The sequence below is a fragment of the Notolabrus celidotus genome, chromosome 3 (assembly GCF_009762535.1).
Source record: "Notolabrus celidotus isolate fNotCel1 chromosome 3, fNotCel1.pri, whole genome shotgun sequence".
NCBI lineage: Eukaryota > Metazoa > Chordata > Actinopteri > Labriformes > Labridae > Notolabrus > Notolabrus celidotus.
In genome coordinates, this window is record NC_048274.1 from 10333549 (window position 1) to 10353201 (window position 19653).

Genomic DNA, 19653 nt, shown 5'->3' on the forward strand with positions numbered 1-19653 from the left:
TAAATAACTAAAACTTCCATACTAACATGAGAAAACATGAGCGCTAGTTGAGGGTAAAATCTTGGTAAGATCCAGAACTAGTGAAGAAGGCAGAGACTTCTGCAGCACCAAAGAGCTCGGGAGGAACTTCTACTAAAAAAAATAAAGTAGAAATTTAGTTAAGTGCAAACTTTATAGGTAATAGTAGAATGTCTAAACCATATCCATACATATCATATATAACTAGCATATCTAAAGCATCTTTGCACAGTCATTAAATGGGTCTCTTTCTCCTTAAGTCTGCAGAGAGATGCAGGAACTATACGAATAATCAGCCAATAGTTAGCAGGGATTATCGAATACTATTTTGCTAGAAATTCCCATGCCTAGTTGTCAATATGTTCAAAATGAAACACTAAAAATGGTATATTTCTTCATTTATTGAGAATATTAACAGCTTTAGTGCATTTCTGTACATTAGGCTACATTAACTTAAAATTAAACATACACATTATTTACATGATTTCAACTCATGCACATCAAACCAGATGAAACAATGACTTTGCACCAACAGACAGCAGCAGCAGCAACAGATGACATGAACCAGGTTCAGACTTCAGATAGGAAACTTTTGTTTTTACAAAATGATACAAAAACAAGTAAACACCGACGGTTAAGGCATTTGTTTGTTGGGAAATGCATCATGCACCGTGTTGGATCCCCCCCTCTGAAACACCCTTCAAACATCACACCACATCTAGAACAAGTGATGCTCAACAAACTTTAGATATGTTTTATCCTGAGATTGGAGTTGGTCAGGCTGATAGTTGGAATGACATCAGCATCATTTGCGGTGTAAATTATCAAAAAAGTTTCCTTCAAACCTCAAAAAGATTTAAATGCACATTAAGCTTAAGAAGTTAAAAAAGCCACCCCGTACCTCCTCAGACCAACTAGCATAACAGCACATTTTAACTGGATCTGTATGAGGCGATGAAGAACAGGATACAGAATAAGAATGTAGGCGTCGCAAGCACATTGTTAGTTCTTTAAGAGGATTACATATAAATTTACTCTAAACAAACTGCAGATACAGATCTCTAAGTTACAACTTATTTTATTAGAAAACATACTGTGTATCTACAGCAAAGCATAACCAGCATCAATCCTCCCTCACATTATCCATGAAGAGAACAGGAAGTGTCTCTACTCTCTGTTTACCTCAATGATTCTTTATGCCCTCAGTGAGACTTCAGTGACCTGACGTCTGATGACAGTAAAATGTCTATTTACCACCAAAATGAGTAAAACTGGCACATGATCAGCTCACACTCATGCATACAGACTGATTGTATTAAAGCAGAAAACCTGGAAAGAGATGTTGCAACATTTTCTTCCTTCTCTTTTGGCAGATATCTTATAATTGGTCCCACAGATAGATTTGGAGGATGCAGCTGCTGCCTCACAGTAACATGTGAAAGTCATGGAAACCATCACGTCTGATTGTTACAGTATCACTGCAGTATGATGGAGGTACTTGGTTCTTAAATGCACAGTTTGAGTGTTTCTCTGGAAATAATACAAAAAAAAGAACAAAGTAAAAATCGTATAGCCCAGCTACAGATCTATAGCAACACGTCTGAGGACTTATTAATACTTTTAGTATGTAGAATATTCAAACTTGTTAGTCTGTGTGTTTTACATTATGAGTTGTATGACTGGATGAAGTGTGATGAGACATCTACCTCTAAAAAATATGTTATTTCTTTAACCACAATCATTCAAACACGTAGCTTCTTCTCTGAACATTTGAATCCTTCATCTCTCACTGGAACAATCACATGCAGAAAATGAAATACCTTTATATGATATCAACTCCTCTGAAGGTAAATAACACTTAATTTCACATTAAACATCACAAACTTTGACTCTATCAGCACATAAAGAGCTCATGTTTTCAGCCGTGACAGTTTGAAGGCATCACACGGAGAATGGTTGAAGCTGCAGTTACAATCTTTTTTTTTTTATTGCACAGAAACTTTCCTTCACATAAGAAGCTGATTTTTTTTTCTGATGCCTCGACACAGATCCTAATATAGGAGTCCATTCATACCGACAACATAACAGCGTTTAAACCCCACAGACACAAGCCCTTGTTTGTGAATGTTCTGTGGTGAATCTGCGGCTACAGGCACTCAGACAGCACTTCATGCTTGTCTGACGTGGAGGACATCTCTGACTGCGGCTCTGTGATGAAGCTGGCACTCAGCTGGATTTTGAGCCTCTCCACCTCGTAGTTATGCAGGTACTCTTGAATCAGGTAGCGTTCTCGTTTGATCCGAGCCTTCACTTCGGAGGGGACGTCAGGGATCATCCACGCCACGAAGAACTTCACCACAAAGACCACATGCTGCAGGGGAAGGATTAGTTAGACAGTAGAGCTATAATCTGTCCTACATCCATCATGTATTATTGAGCACTGAGTGGTGGAAAGCTGTGTTTTCTTACCTCCATGATAATAATGAAGGCCATTTTGGCTGCCAGGATGTGCCAGAACTGCATGGTGTGAGTGTACTCCTTCTCGTGGCCTGGAGGGTAACGGTAGTCACGGTATCTGTTCAAATACACAAGCGGAGAGGCATCATGTTGTCAGTAATGACACATTAAAGTATGATGGAGCGAGTACACATCGTTGAGGGGGATACCTAGCCGAAACAGGTTTCTCGACCTAACTCTGCCTCCCTGTCTTTTTCTTAACATCTCTACAGACATTTTTCTCTCTTTTCTTCTCTATTTTGGGTGCATGGGTGGATGGTTTTGGGACTCCAGAGTTAACTGTTAAGCTTCCCTGCGGTGTCACGCTGGACTTCTGTGCTCCCCTGTCCGTCTACATCCACCGGCTGTGTTTTCTGAACCCAGCATGGAGCAGGACCGCTGGACAGCTGGAGTCATGTGACCAAGCTTTTCCCACGGTGATTACTGCATTAATGATTTTCCTCCTCCTCTCCTCGTCCATGTTGTCTTTCTGGTCCTCTGAAAACCTCTGACCTGTTGACTCCAGGCCTGGCTCCGCTCATCATGACGGTTTGTTGTTGTAGTTAAGTGAAATACGATCTGGTGATAACACAGAGTGTTTTATTCTGAAAATTAACCAGATGTTTTGTTTTGTTTTGGAGCCTGACTTCCTGTCCCGCTCCATCTGCTCTGTTGAGATTGATACGGCGTGCTCCAGCATGCGGCAAAAATATAATAAAATAAAATTTGGGGAGAGGAGGTGCCATAGTGGCTCTTACTGCCCATGTATCCCTCCCGATCTTTATGGTTGTGTGTTGAGGGACATTACGTGACGTATGGTAGCTATATGACTTATCCGTAGAGCATAAAAGTTGGGATGAGGGTGTAAGGCAGGGGTGTCCAAACTTTTTTCAAAGAGGGCCACATATGATGTTGTCAGAATACCTCAGGGCCAGTGGCTCCTACTGAGACTTAGGAATCCTAAAAGTTATACATGAAATATTTATTTAATAACAATCATTTTAAATTTTGTCTCAATAAATCAGTAACTAGGAAGTCCCCAGTTCTCCACATGCCATGTAAACATGAGCAAACGTTATCTTCTTCTGGGGGAAAATGTTTCTCATTAGGGTCGGGAAATGTGGGAAAAAATATTGTATCATTCTTTTCCTATGGCAGGATCACAATCTAGATTTCATCACACTTCTTTTTCATGTTGTTTTTAAGACCTTTCTGACCAGCAGACAACATTTTAAGAACTAAATAATTACTTTCCTGAGTTCTGAACATTTTTGATGCACCACATTTTTCCCTTTCTGCACAATTTCATGATTTGATCTTGTCTTGTGTCCTCTTTTGTGTCTTCTGAAGTTTTAGTGTTCATCAAGAACATTTTCACATCATGATAAAAACAGGAATTTGAAAACTTGTCAACTTTAAGAGTCCTTGTGATTCTTCTTTATTGCCGTCTTGCAGAATTCCCAGAGCTTTGGCTTTAGACAGGTAGTCCATATAAAGCTTTTTGAGACATTTCTGGATTGACTTTAGTTTTGTTTGTAGAAAGAAACTGTGTTTAATTTCTTTGCTATAAATAACACAATTTAAGATGGAAGCTTGGGGCCATAAATGAATGGACCTTGGGCCGCAATTGGCCCCCGGGCCGTACTTTGGACACCCCTGGTGTAAGGGGATGGGTTTCTTCACTAAGTGCTTATCCTCGACTTTGAGTTCAGTTTCTTGAATGAAGGTAAAAACAGATGAGCGAACAGAGCATAACCTTCCATATGTATTTTCTTGAAACTAACCGGCACCTGAGTACATTAGTCGGCTGTGCATGGAGAGTCCAATTTACCGATAGAAGAATTTAGTATTTAGTTGTGTTATGTTTTTGGTTAGGTCTCAAATTTTCTCTCTGAGCTTTATTCATGAAATTCTGAGGGACAAGTGTTGCTCTGTTGGTCCTGACTGCTAGCTGTAGCAACATCTAGTTAGTGTGTTTTATGTCTTCTCCTCTAAAATCCCATGACCTTACAGTCTGGTGGTAACTACAGCTCCTAAAGTTTCCAATAATAACCCAACCCAAGATGCATAAAAGCTCTCAAAGCTCAAATACCTGCAGATGCTGCTGGAGTTCACAAACCAGTAGTCTCCATCCTCCGGCCTGTTGCTCTGAGGTATCTGTGAGATGTTGTATATGGACAGGCTGTTGTTGACGTAACCTGTCATGCTAGCATCTTTACCGTAAGCATACAGGAAGACCATACGGGGGATCATGTCGGACGTAAACGCCATGATGAAAGCCTGGGACGAAAAGCAAAGAGATAATCTGATGCATCAACAACAACGCTACAATTTATGATACAAATATGGGACATAAAGGATAACTGACAAGACAGAAAGAAGCTCATAAAACAAGCGCACACTTTTACACATGAAACACTTACATTTGTAACAACAGACAGAATGGCCACCGCGTTGAGGATTTCCTGCCAGGCTCCAATGTTTCGGGCCTTGGATGCTACTGGTCGTCTGAACTGGGTGGTGAACTTCCAGGCGTCCACTCTGATCTCCAGGATGTTGTTGAACAGAGCGAGGAGGGGCGCCAGAGGGAAGGAGGCCACAAATAGAGTGATGAACCCAAACTGGATCACTGGAACGACACACGGAGCACACCGGTCAGACTTTCTCCTCTTCTCAGTCATGCATTGTAAGCACAAAGTCAGTAAAGTATCTCACCCATCTCTAGGTACTCGTAAAACAATCCCAGCTGGCTGAAGTTCTGCAGGACGTGGTCTTGCTCCCAGCGGCTGTAGTGGTTTTCAGGATTGTGCCGTCCCTTTCTGCTGCTCCACCAGTTACGCATCAACCTGTGAAGACATCCACAGAGAAGAAGCTAAAGTCAAACTACTTGGACTGGACTGTGAGATATGCATAAATCCAAGGAGACATTTCAAGAGAGCTGACAGTAACGTGACTGTCATGGTAAAATGAAGACCAGTTTGCATTCTATGGCACGATAGGTGGTAAAGATAATGAACTGATTGATAGATACTCAGTATTTCTAGATCCATATCTCTGCTTGTATATTTATAACCATTTGGCCAAAAAATGTACACACATCACACACCTAATACCAGGGGCAGAGCCAAGGGTTTCTGGCTGAACCATGATTGGCTATCCAGCCTTGTTAGAGGTGGGGCTTATGTTAAACTCTATGATTTAAGCTGAGTTGCAACCATACACTGTTTAATAAATGGACGTAGTATTCTTGAAGTCACTCATCTGTTTCTGAAGCCTGTCGTTGGCGGCCATATTGAAAATGCTGAACTCAATCTAACTTCTGTCAAGCTAGTGTTAGGTAAAGAGGCGGGCTTTGAGCCTCTTCGTTAACAGCTACAGTGTCCCCACCTGTCAGCTCTGCCTCTGATTATGGAAAACTGGTAATCTTAATATCTTCTAAACTTCTGAGTCATAAAAATATTCAACCCCCGTACCGTGTGTGACGATAGAGAAATGAGCTATTCCGACTAAACTTCTTTTTTTGTACCAGGCTGTAAACATGTTTATTTCTGTTTTTTTTGAATGGGTGTGTATGTGGTTTCTGGTACTTCTGGAGCCAGCCTCAAGTGGACACTCGAGGAACTGCAGTTTTTAACACTCGGATTGGCTTCAATTCTCACGACCGGAGACTGCCGCTTGGTTGCAACAGGCTGCCTGAAGGTTCTCTTACATTTAAGTGTAGCAACTTTTATTTTATTTAAATACACACAGGAATATAACATCTGTATGATACTTAAACACAAGTAGTTACAGTTTTAATGATCGGATAGAAAGGGTTAATAAATTTAATTAATTTATGTCTATGTGAATGTCACCTTAGGATTCAGCTAACGGCTCCAACTCTGGGCTATGTGGAAACACCCTCTCATTCAAGGGTTTGTATTTATTTTAATTATTTGAAACACTGTAGATTAATACTGAAGACATCAAAACTATAAAAGAACATATATGGAATTATTTAATTAACAAAAAAGTGTTAAACAAAGCAGAATATGTTTTATATTTTAGATTCTGTAAAGTAGCCCCCTTTTTCCTTCATGACAGCTTTGCACACTCTTGGTATTCTCTCAGTCTGCTTCATGAAGTGGTCTCCTGGAATGGTTTCTAATTAACATGAGCCTTGTCAAGAGTTCATTTGTAGAATGACTTGCCTTCTTAATGTGTTTGAGACCATCAGTTGTGTTGTTCAGAGGTAGGGTTAGTACACAATGGATAGCTCTATTTGACTACTGTTGTAATCCATATTATGGCAAAACCAGATTATTTCATAGTTCTGATGTCTTCAGTATTAATCTACAACGTCGAAGATAATCAAAATAAATAAAAAACATTGCATGAGGTGTGTCCAAACTTTTGACTGGTAGTGTACATGTGTGTGGTCCATGGCCATATAAATAAGTGAACATCGGTGAAGTTAGTCAGCAGAGAGAATGATGGGAGAGGGGTGGATAGACTCACGGCAGCAGGGCTTCTTGAATGTTCCCCCACAGCTGTTTCCCCGCCATAACGATCACTAGTTGTGTGGTCAGCTCAATCAGACAGCCTCCAGGGTCACACTGGGACATAAAACACACTTTCATATGATGCACTATTACCTGGATGTTTCCTTTAAGAAATCTGTCAGTTCAGTGCACAAAGTAACTTTGTGTTTTCATTTTGAGATGAAGATCAAGAAGAACTCACCTCCTCATTCCTCAGTTTGCCAAACATGTAAGTGTAGGCTCCAGGATGGCCCACGAACTTGCCTTTAAAGAAGGCCACGTAGAAACATGAGGAGTAGTAGTTGACAAACTGGAAGAGGAACATCTTCATGGTCAGCCTGTTCTCATACTCCAGATGGGTCTTTGGGATTTCTGCAGGAGGTGAACAGTTCATTACAAAGGGTGACCCATGGTGTTTTTTTGCAATGCCGATTTCTTGGCAGTTCATGAGACCGATAAACAATATTTGGAACCAATATGCTAGAATATGGAATACTACAAACTCCAACACATGACTGTGTTTGAATGCCTTTTAACAAATGTTTCATTAAAATGTAACCTTTCGACATCAATCAACCAGCCACACTTACACAGTCATGATGTCTAGCTAATCAGAGAGTGGTGAGTGAAAACACACCCTATGAGAAAGATGGATGTCTTTCCCTCTGGGATTGTTATTCACTCACCACTTTGGCAGTGGAGTGCACTTTTTAATCAATTTATTATTATGGTTGTTATTATTATTTATTATTGTTATTATTGTTTAAGTTATATTTTGTGCATTTTTGCTTTTATTTTGATAGGACAGCTGAAGAGAGACAGGAAATGTGGGGAGTAGAGAGCGAGGGAAGACATGCAGCAAATAGTCGAAGCCTGGAGAACGCTGCACAGAGGACTATAGCCTCTGTATATGGGCCGCGATTACACTGCTATAGGCCAGCGGAGCCCCCTAATGAATTCAATTTAATGGTGATCTGTGTAATAAATACCATTTCAGATAATTACCAAAATGCCAGCCAATCGAATCGGTCAACCCCTATAAGTTACTGGTGATGATAAACATTAAGCCTCTGTGAACTGTGGCATCTAACGTATTCTCAATGCACCAGACTTTTTTTTCCTTTTGCTAAGGAAGCTTAAATTATGATTTGTTATTGTTGTATGTTAGTGCAGATTTAGCCTAGAGGTTAAATTGCGCACCTATGTAGCAGGCGACCTGGGTTCTATTCCAGCCTGTGGCCCCTTCCTCGCATGTCATTCCCCCACTCTCTGCCAATTTCATCTCTTCTCTAAAAAAAGAGGAGACCCTTGGATCCAGGTCTCTGCTTAGGGAAGTGTCGCCTCTTCATGTCAAGCTAGATTCATACTTTTTTTATTAGCAAACATTAATTTATATTTTCCTGGGAATCTCAAAAGAGGACATTTAGGAGGAAAAAAACTTCAGATTCAGATGATGACAGTCTCAGGTAAAATATATATATTTTTAGTAGTGTAATTGTGATATTTAGTCGACTTCATTATGATGACACCTCCAAGTAAATCTGATGAATTCAGCCTGGCTGGTTTTAGACCCACCCTCCACTTCATTTTGAATTATTTCTTAAAAGATGTTGTTGTATTTATTCCTCTTGGTGTTAGTATCCCTTTGTTCCAGTTTCTTTCATTCAGTCCATATCCTCTAAACCCCGTCTTACCCATATCAGTGATCCAAACAGCCACCCTCTCATAGAAGAAGTTGAGGATCATGATGATGACAAAGTTGATGCAGGAGGCGGTGACAGAGGTGGCCAGCTGAGGAGTGATGAACCTGCCCACCAGCTGGATCTTCCTCATTGGGTCTTTAATGATGCTAGCAAAGGCAGCGTACACAGCCAGCCTGTATGCGATGACCCCGATAATACAGGCCACAATCAGAGAGATCTGTGGAGAACACGCGTGATTATTTAAAGTCCGTACATGGCGAGGCATGGATGTTGACTTACTTTGTGTTGTTGAGTGTAGTTACCCAAAATAAGACGGTGGTCGCAGAGAGGCAGAAGCGTGCACACTTGCTGGTGACGGAAAGATATGGCTCCATTTCCTAAAGAATCAGTCCGTAGTGTTACCATGACTTGTTGTTGTCACACATATTATTTTATTTCTTGCATATAATGTGTCATATTTATTTCCGTGTTTAAAAGAAGGGATTTCAAACACCTGTGTGATCTTGTTAAGTCTCTTGTTAGTGCAGCGGATCTCAAACTCCGGTCGCATTTGAAGCTGTTGTTGTTCCTCTTCAAAGTCCACCAGGTCCCACTCGTACTCCAGCCGGGCCTGACGCCGTTTCCAGAACTCCAAAAACAGAGTTACTGTTGGATTGATTTAAAGAAAGGGAACAAACGTTGTAAGATTACTGTTGTGGAGAACTTCATCTCATGCTGCTCTTGTCCTCTGTTTCTTGGACGGATCTTTTATGACCTTTAACTTGTTGTGGTTTCGCACTGAGTGGAAACAGAGAGAGCCAGTGTTGCTTTTAGGAGTGTGATGTTTTTATAAAGTATTTCCATGACTCTTCTCGGCTCACAGCCAAACATGAGGCCAGTTTGTAAGCACTACAGTGAACATCATAACTGTACTGGGCTAAAGCAGTGTGGATGGAGTGTGACAATCTGCTGCACAAGAGGGGACCGAACGGGATCTCAAACATACGTTAAACACAGCAGGAGTAAGAGCATCGTTTGACACTTACCCCAAATCCCCATAAATATGGCAAAGAACACAGTGCCCTCGTTATCAAACAGATGGGATTGCTGGAAGAGAAAATATGGAGGAGAATAAATTCCCCTGAGACGACAAACACACAGAGTGTAAACAAGGTGGCATGCTGGCCATGGCAGGAAATAGTTAAACAATTAAGTCAAAGTTTTCACAACACATTTTAATAACTTCTCAATTTAATATAGTGTTGAATAACAAACAAAATGTGAAGTTTTACCCAGGAGGAGAGACACGTGGAGTTGAGCTGCCAGAAAGGACACTTTTTATCACAGAGTGGACACATCACAATACTGCCTCCGATTTCAGGGTCGCATATTTCTTTGCTAAATGGAGGAAAAAACAAAGATGAATAAGTGTTGTAAAAACACAGCAGTATCTTGTGAAGTGAGAGGGTCAACTTAATCTTTTATCGTCCAGTTTGCTACCACGCTAGTCGTAGAACTGCAGTATTGCTTGCTTTGTGATTTTCTGGCTTGTTAATGGAGGGTGTGCTACCTGACTCTATGCTGTCAGTGTTATTAGTACTGGTAGTAGAGGATAAAACAGGTAAATATCTAGCATAGCTAACTATAGACAAATTGGTCTGGCTAGCATCATTTCCAAAATGCTAGAATGAATCCTTTCAGAACGGTTACAAGAATACATGGGGGAAAAAACATACATTTCCTAGGTGCATCCAAGGCTTTGATAGAATTAAACTGCAAAAGTAGGGGGTTCCCCCTTATCTGATTAGAATACTTAATTTCTGGTATCTTCGTCAAGTCATGCTAGCCTACATTGGTATCATATTTGGCTGTCCATATGATGGGAAAAGAGCTGCCTGATGCTCTGCAGTGGTACGGACCTTGATATGTTGTCATCATAGCTCAGCACTCCATACGTGAAACATATTAAGCCCATGACGGCAGCAATGAACAACATCTCCGTGTAGAAGCCCAGCCAGGCGAAGTAGATCCCGATCTTTTCCCCGTAGTACTTCCTGCAGCCAGAGAATCATAAAACACATTTCACACAACAAATATTAAATCGAGTTTGTTAACGAGCACTGACAGTCTGTTCTTTGTTTACCTGATGAGGTTTAACGGTTGCTCTTTGTAGAAGCAGAGAAACCGCGCCCAGTGGTGGTACAAGTTGTAGCGCTCGCTCTCACACTCAGCGTTTCGGGCCCGCTTCCAGTACCGACACTGAAATAGAAGAAACGACACAACATTTCGTGTTGAGCACCTCAGAGGAACGTTTAAAACTGAGCTCTTTTGAGAAACACATTTGTTAACTAATTATGAAAAGTATTGAAGCTTAAAAATGATAAAATGCAGATTAAATATTAATGATCTGAAGCTCAGAAAAGCACAAATGATTCAGGTGAATTTAGTATATATCAAAAAGTAAAATAGATATAAATATAAATACATTTAAATATAAATTCCAGAGTTAGGATAATCTGAGGTCATTCAAGTAGCATCTTCTGTTCTACTCGCGTGTTTGAAGAAGAAGCCTTTCAATGTTTTGTATGGTCCATGACACGTTTACACCAAGTAATTAATATTGAATTGGTTCACTCTTAAAAGTGCAGTATGAAGTATTTAGTTGCATTCAGCAGAACAGACTTGGTACAAATATAATATAATGTTCAAATTTATGTTTTAATAAGCATCTAATTACCAGGATATGACATTTTTTTGTTTTTGTTCACTTAAAAGGATAATTTTAAATCTTTAAAGAAACAAGTCCCCTTTCACAGAGGCTGCAATCTTGCATGTTTCTACAGCAGCACAGAATAAAAATCCTTCTGCCACATTTTTAAGTCAAAAACACAAAAAAAGAAACACTTTAGCTCTAACCCTTTCAGAATAAAGTGTTTCCTGTTGATTGCCTCTCGGGGCTCCTGTAAATATCGGGCAACAAACTGCTCAACCGACAAACTGGTATCATATACGTTTTTGTATTTAGTGAGTGGCCACATGAAATCCACCGGTTGGAAGACGAAGAAGAAGAGAGAGGTTGTTGTTCGTAGCTGAAGTTGGGGTTTTTTTCGTCTGTTTTTTAGTTATATTTTTTGGTTTTTACAACTGGTGAAGAAGACTAGCTCAGTCCTGGACCCTGTGGAGGTGGTGGCTGATGGGAGAATTATGGCCAAGCTGTTGTCTCTGATGGACATTTTGTTTGATATATATTCTTGTTGGAATTCTTGTACTGTACACCTTCTTGTTTGCTGCTGTAACTCCATGAATTTCCCTGTTGTGGGATGAATAAAGGATTATCTTATCTTATCTTATCTTTTATTCAGAGAGTAGAGGACAGTGGACAGAGCAGGAAACTGTGAGAGACTGGGGGGATGAAATACGGGAAAGGGGCCGCAGGCTGGAGTCGAACCCAGGCCGCCTGCTAGGTGCGCAATTTAACCATTAGGCTAAATCCGTGCCCAAGATGTTGATGTTTTTAATGGTAAAAACTTCACAAATGGAGGATCATACTTGTGCACCATAGGAGCTTTGAGGAAACTGTCACCTTACCGACAGGAGGGGTGAGCAAGGGAGCGTTTCAATCCTGAATCTGATCACTAGATATCACAAAATATTCACATTTCTACTCACTGTTCTGCTAAATATCTGAAATTTGTGGATTCGGTGAAGCACACGATTTTTGGTTCTGCTTTTCAGTTCCTAACAGCAACATCAATCTTTTAGTGTTAATCCTCTCTGAGAATTTTGAAGTCCACAGAAGTTGTACTTATCTCGTAGAACCTGCTGGGCTAACGTATTTTTATGGAATTCCTGACACAGGATGTGAACAAAGTTGTGAGACGAGGCAGACGGCATCTTAAGTTTGGCTGAGCTTTACTAAAAGAGATATAGCACAGGGAAGTGCAACACGGGTAGCAAAGACTTCGAGCAAAGGAGGAAGCAGGTCTATTATTAAAAAGCATTTACTTCAACAGGGCGTGAATGTACTTCAATCAAGTGCTGCGGTCGACTGTTCACATAAACGACCCAGCAGCAGCTAGAGACCGCAACAACCTGTTATCACACTCGGGTACAAAACCCAGCTGAGATTATGTTCACATTTATATTGATGTAAATGAATAATGTCTCAAAATATATCTCTGCTAGACACGAGTTCAGAGAGAGTTTCTGTTCCTACAAACAGTCCCTGTAGTCTAAGGTTTGTCCTTTTCATTGTTGATTTTCCTTTCAAGAAGAGTTGTGTATTTTTATAAATGAAGGACAAAAAGAAAAATACTTTTCACAGTTCACTTTCCAGAACAATAAAGGTTAGCTCATTTTTTTTGTTCTTGAAATACTTTGTCCCTCACTGTAAGTTTCACGATCTAGGAGTTGTTTTTCTGTGTAAATGTACCCTGATGTGTATTTACGTTGTTCACATGTCTTACATCATGCAGAGGGAATGCAGTTGTATACGTCCCGTTGCTGAGGAGTCTCTTGATCCCAGTCTTGTCTCTGTCTTTCCGGCCCTCTTTGTAGTACGGACAACGACCCAGGATGTAGAACACCTTAAAGAGAGAGTCACTTTCATTTGTGGAGGCTTGTTTGCTAAATAAATATCACTGCAGATTACCCCCAAAACAGTCACACATGCAAAGATTACTAGAGTAAATTTGTCCAGAAGATACCGTGAGTTAAACGTGAATACAGACTCACAATTCTGTTCCTGGTGGAAGGAGGGAAGAAGGTGTCCTTGTCATTGATGAGGAAGAAGTCGGTCTTGTTCTTGTCGAAGGGGTAAGTGAAGTAGTCAGGGGACGGGCGCATGATGTGCGCCGGCAGGCGGAAAGGGTGTGAGAGCCACTTCAGCGGGACATCCTGACCGTGAGGGATATCACTCTCTTTGAAGGGAACTTTAATCTTTAAGACGTCAGCGTGTGTGGCCAGAACTTCCCACGGAGCGTGGATCTTCAGGAAGTACGTCCTTTGGTCTTTAGAGTCCTGATGAGAGCAGAGATACAGGGTGTTATACTGAGCAATCCCTTTAAGACACAACTCTGGTGTGCCTCTGCAAAGTGTCCACTAGGTGGTGGCAGCGCTCAGTGTTTGAATCTTACTGATTTGTCGTCGGTCTCCAGCTCCAGTCCAGCTTTCTCCAGGTTGGCCTCAAACTCCCTCCTCCTTTCCTGTGGGTAAACAAGAAAACCACAAGCATGAGAGCCAGGCGCAGACTGATACAGACTCCTTCACCTATGCATGTTGGACAGATATGAAACAAGACACCCTGCATGAGTCTCCTCCTGTGCCTTCACAGTTGAGGCCCTTCAGTTATCTTTGCCGCTGTTTGTCTGATATCGTCTCAAACTTGCACAAATAGGGATTTTTAATGAAAATAAAGAGGAGGTTGGTGCTTTGGTGGGCGTGTCTCTCTTAAAAAAAAAAAAGTTATAGCCTCCAAAAATACTTTGAGGAAAGTCAACTGCGCCTATCTGGGGACATGGGTGGAGCCAAACTCTCATTAACTAACACACAGAGCACTGAGGGAGCTCTTGTTTATTAAGAAACAAACTGGCACATGTTCCAAAACCTCTCTGGTGCCTTCTGATGAGGAGAGGAAATCATGTTAACAGAAGGCAGGTTTACCAAAACACAAATCAATGTTTGACACTGAAGATGTAATGAGCAGCTTAAATGTGTGAAAGTGATAAAATAGCAAAGAGGACCAGGAGGAAAAGATCACCTGCATCCTTTAAAAAGCAAGATCTATTGTCAGAACGTTGAAGGATGATGATTTTACAGCCTTAAAATCAAGACTTTGAACAGTCTTTCGCTTCATCTCTGCAGAGGTGAAAGACAAGGAGTGGCCTTTCTTTACTACAATCAGAAAACTGTGGAAACTGTAATGGACAAATAATCCAATTGAAGTAATCAAATCAGAAACTAAATGGGTGTATGGAAACACTGAACTCTGCCTAGGACAAGACTTGTTATTATTTATTTTCATATATTAGATTGGATCTGAAGCTATAATTGGCTATTCACCTTGACAGAGGCGGGACTTAAATTAAAATCAACCAGAGAAAGACCGCAAGAAGCTTTCTTTAGCTTATTTCCTTTACAGTAGTTTGGAACTTTTAACCAGTGGTGGACAGTAACAAAGTAAATTTACTTGAGTACTGTACTTAAGTACAGTTTTTGAGTATCTGTACTTTACTTGAGTATTATTTTTGGGGGGTACTTATTACTTTTACTACATTTGAAAGACAAATATCATACTTTTGACTCCTCTACATTTCTATCAATGTTCTAGTTACTCACTACTTTTGCTTTGAAGTCAGCTCACAAATTTTCTTTTCTGAAATCAGATTCCAAAGACCGTAAACTGTTCGTGTACTTCTGTTTGGATTGTCCAAATGGTGTAGCCGTAACTCGGCTGAGCGTAGATCAGATCAGTCCGTTCATTTAGTCGTGGTGATGATGGCTATGGTCGAGAAAGATGATGATTCTCAACCTGAGCACCACGGACAGATTTTGAACCCACAATTGAGGTTTTTGAAATAAAGAATAATGCGTATTGTTGTAAATCTCTGATCTGTTTAGCACACAAACTTCATCACAGCCGACAAAACATCACAATCTAACCTGAGAAAGCATGTGGAGGTCTGTAGCTAACACACTTGTTTTATTCCAGATGAACATTTGAAACTTGTCTGAGCTTGTAGTAACTTAGTTTATATCCCATGGTAGACTTTTTAGATATGAAATCATGTTTTCTAGATAAAAACAACGTAACAGAATGTACACCCATGCATTCTTGACTGCAAGACTGGATTTTATCCTGTCTTGATGTTGGGTCTTTGACGTTTCCATTCTGTTGTGTTACGTTCTAAATAAAAAAACTGAGAGATAAAATGTTTTGGATACTTGACTTGCTAGAAGTCAAAGCAGATATTAATTGCGGTGATAGAAATGGTAAATTAATGCTATTCCCACATACACCATGCTACCTCTGCAAATATTCGTGCACCAGTTTGGACAACCTTGTCAGAAATGTCTAGACCTGCCCCTGTTCAGATGTCTTAGTTTTTGTCTGACTCTGATAATGAGAGTCTAAACAGGAGGAGCGATTTTGTATTAAACAACTGCACCTCCCTTTTCCATCCTACTTGCATGACACTGATTATCACATGATATGATATTGTAAGGAAAACAGAAAAGAAATCTGTATCTCACTTCCTCTTTGGATCACCACGTGTTCCTGTTGTGGATGTCAATTGCGTAATAAAGTCATGTAGTCTCAGTTAGTCACCGGCCACACTGTCGAATGCTGAGCAGTCAACCAGCCGCCATGTGTCACTGATCCTCTTACCTGTTTCTTCTCTCCATCTTTGTCGTCCACATAAGACAACACAAAGTCTATCCTCCGCACGCCGTCCCTGAAGAACACTGTGTCTTTGTTCGGCTGTAGCTTGTCTGTCTGAATCAGAAACGACACACACACAACATGACAAGTTAGGGTTTTTTTGCACAGAGAGGGAAGTGAAAGCAAACGTTTGCAAACCCTGGAGCATCAGACACTGACAGGGCCAGATATGAAATCTGGAGACATCAAGGGTTCAGACTTAGACGCTGACACATGTACTGTTTGTCACACTGTGTCCAGAATATCACATGTAATTCAGGTTATTGTAACTGACTGAGTCCAGCGATCAGACGTTCACTTGCCAGCGTAGAGAAAGTAATTTCAGAGAGAGTTTAGAGAGAGACCATGTAGGAGAACCACATGAGACAAGAAACTCTGGACTCGGTTCAAACTCAGCCTGTTATTATACTAAAATAGATGAAGATGGAGGAGAAACACGCTCTGCATTTCTTATATCAACTTCTGAATTTCCCCTCATTTCTGTTCTTTAACAAAGATCTTTCATATGTTTGTGTAAGAGAAGTGTTTTATGGACATGGTGCCGATTTTGTATAAGAAATAACATGGAAGATATTAACAGCACGTGTTATACCGTACTAAGTATCATATATACATTTGAGCCTTTATGGATGAATACGCTGTCATATATCATACATCATGAGTTATTTTGTACTTTAAAAAAGTGATTATACTGTAGAAGGTATATACGTTCTATAACCTGGACTAAAACAGGACTACTTTTCCAAATCCAAAAACCAAAATCCAAACTTCCTTTAAAATAAAATCAATTAAAATGTAAATTAAATTAAATCTAAATTTAAATGATATGATAATAATAACGACAGTATTATAACTATATTAATATTATTATCATTATTTAAAATTATACAAATACTATACTTTTATTTATAGAGCACTTTTTTAAAAAGTGCTTTACATAGGCAGCAAAATAAAATAAGCAGGAAATAAAATCACATAAGGCAAGATAAATAAATAAAAAATATTTTAATAGACATAAAATTCCTTTAGGATAACTTATTTAAGGAATTAAATTATTTGAAATATTTATATTTTCAAATGGTTAATCTCAAGTAAAAAATAAAGTATGTTAAGTAGTTATAAAAGTATGTTTCATGAAGTGATTTTAAAGAGATCACTGACTCAGCAGACCTGATCTCCTAATTTGTTCTTTAAAATAAATAGTTTCATTATCTTGGTCAAACCGTTACACAGATAAAGGTCTACTTTTATTTTCCAGAGAGATTCATGATGTGAAACTCCCAGGCTCACTGATCGAACATTTTCTTTTAGGACCTGGAAATGCTTTATGGTTCTATGAATTCCATGCTATTGAATTAATGTTGGACTAATGTAATGTTTAGGCACTATTGTGTTATTTTTTGTCCCCTTTGTTGTATTTGTGGGATGGTTGTTACTTTTTATTATCTCTTTTCTGTTGGCTCCACGACCAAATACTTTTGGAAACTTATCTGAGGCGTCCTCTTCATGCGTCTTTATTGTTCTGTGGTTGATTTGTTGGATTGGTTTGTGTTTCTTGACGTATGTAATCAAATCAAATCAAAACACTGATAAGCTGGTGTTTTCTTATAATGTGTAAAAGACTTGGTACACTTGAAAGCTAAACTATAAAGGTTTAACCACCACATGGAGCATTCAGTATGTTCAGTTGTTTACTAAACCACATCCACTTTGTTGATCAGACCCTCACATCCTCTAACAGACCTTCTGGTAACAGAGGCGTGGCCACTGCTTATTATTCTGTTATTGAATTAATGTTTGATCCCATGAGAAGATTAACCACTGTTTGTTTTATAACACTGCTGAGAAAATGTTGAATTTATGCTCCGTATCTCAGAGGCATCCATCCCGGGCTCCTAATATAATCAGTGTTATGAATTAAGACGGATGAAGCATCTGCTCGCTGGTATCACTTCATCACAGTCAGGGAACAGGCTCCAGTTTATTTATGTCTGGCTGTTAAAGGAATGAGAGGAGCTGCTAGAGACTCCGAGGTCTAGTGATTCAGCGACAAGAGTGTTGGTGAGTCGACGAAAGGTCAGGAATCCAGGTTTACAAACATAAGCAAAGTGATGACCACGAAGAAAATGAATCAGTGTAATACAACAAACAGCTTCAGAGAACCAGTGCAGAAAAGTAAGCATTTAAGCAACAGATCAAATTATCATTACTGTAATTCCCTTTTATCAGGCTGCTAGAACAAGGAATAGATAGCACATCTCTCCAGTGTTAGCTTCTCTACACTGGCTCCCCATAACATCTTTTTTCTGACCTACAAAGCTCTTAATGGTCAGACACCTCCGTATCTTAAAAGAGCTCATAGTGCCCTATTAACCCTGTAAAACACTACGCTCCCAACATGCAGGCCTGCTCATCGTCCCTAAAGTTTCTAAAAATAGTATGGGAGGTCGAGCCTTCAGTTATCAGGCACCTCTCCTTTGGAATCATCTACCAGTCAGGGTCCAGGAGGCAGACACCCTCTCTACTTTTAAGATTAGGCTTTATTACTTTTTGATGAGCTTATAGTTAGAGCTGGCTCAGGCTTGGACCAGCTCTTAGTTATGCTGCTATAGGCTTAGACTGCCAGGGGAGCTGACACAATGGGATCCCATCTCTTCTCTCTCTGCCTGTCACTTACTTTAGCTCTTCCTGTCCCATTAAAGTTACTAACCATCGACCTTTCTAAAGTCCCTGAGCTCCCTTGTCCTGTAGGTTCCTCTGAATCTCTGCTGTAGACAGCCTGCTGCTGTGGACGTGCTAGATTCCAGCTGCTACAACTACTGCTATCCGTCTCACCACTATCATCTCTCTCTCTCTCTTCATCTCCCTCTATCCCTCTCTCCAACACGGTCTCAGCAGATGTTTGTCTAACATGAGTCTGGTCCTGCTGGAGGTTTCTGCCTGTTAAAGGAAGTTTGTCCTTGCCACTGTAACTTGCTAAATGCTGCAAAGTGCTCTGCTCATGGTGGATTAAGATGAGATCAGACTGAGTCCTGTCTGTAAGATGGGACTGGATCTTATCCTGTCTTGATGTTGGGTCTTTGTTAATAATAGAACATAGAGTACGGTCTAGACCTGCTCTGTTTGGAAAGAGTCTTCAGATAACATTTGTTGTGATTTGGTGCTATATAAATAAAGATTGATTGTTTGTATAGTTAAGATAAGATAAGCTAAGCCAAGCTAATGGGCTATCTAGCTGTTAATGATGTGTCATGATCAAAAGCTGTGGCTCTGAGAGACAATGCTTGAATCAGAAGAGCCGGCTCGCATCGAGAGAGAGCCGGCTCCCAGTTTTATCCTTTCGCTGCTTAGCTCTCTCAGTGCTCAGCCCCAGCTCTGCTCACAGCAGAACTTTGTTTTGATTGGTCAGCATGGCGGCCATCCAGCCAATCACATGTGAGGATATAGGATACAGGTGATGGAGGGGAGGGTGTGTATCGTGGCTACATCTGTTACT

General features: G+C 40.2%; 2 protein-coding genes across 5 annotated transcripts in view; one reads left to right on the forward strand and one right to left on the reverse strand.

The window, feature by feature from the left end:
- igdcc3 (immunoglobulin superfamily, DCC subclass, member 3) overlaps positions 1–19653 on the forward strand; it is a 167959-nt gene that overhangs the window by 40293 nt on the left and 108013 nt on the right. The gene's annotated exons all lie outside the window — the stretch shown is intronic.
- Positions 402–19653, reverse strand: part of ano5b (anoctamin 5b) — a 39359-nt gene continuing 20107 nt past the window's right edge. For all 4 annotated transcript variants that reach the window (XM_034679783.1, XM_034679780.1, XM_034679782.1 and 1 more), the window contains 18 exons: positions 16104–16211; positions 13852–13920; positions 13451–13735; positions 13183–13302; positions 10860–10975; positions 10636–10770; positions 10009–10114; positions 9763–9823; positions 9231–9382; positions 9040–9114; positions 8729–8954; positions 7237–7406; positions 7012–7109; positions 5230–5360; positions 4938–5143; positions 4607–4794; positions 2488–2593; positions 402–2389 (listed from right to left, as the gene is read on the reverse strand). In XM_034679783.1, the coding sequence (XP_034535674.1) occupies positions 2165–2389; positions 2488–2593; positions 4607–4794; positions 4938–5143; positions 5230–5360; positions 7012–7109; positions 7237–7406; positions 8729–8954; positions 9040–9114; positions 9231–9382; positions 9763–9823; positions 10009–10114; positions 10636–10770; positions 10860–10975; positions 13183–13302; positions 13451–13735; positions 13852–13920; positions 16104–16211 (2577 nt within the window). In that variant the 3' untranslated portion in view covers positions 402–2164. The remainder of the gene's footprint in view (positions 2390–2487; positions 2594–4606; positions 4795–4937; positions 5144–5229; positions 5361–7011; positions 7110–7236; positions 7407–8728; positions 8955–9039; positions 9115–9230; positions 9383–9762; positions 9824–10008; positions 10115–10635; positions 10771–10859; positions 10976–13182; positions 13303–13450; positions 13736–13851; positions 13921–16103; positions 16212–19653) is intronic.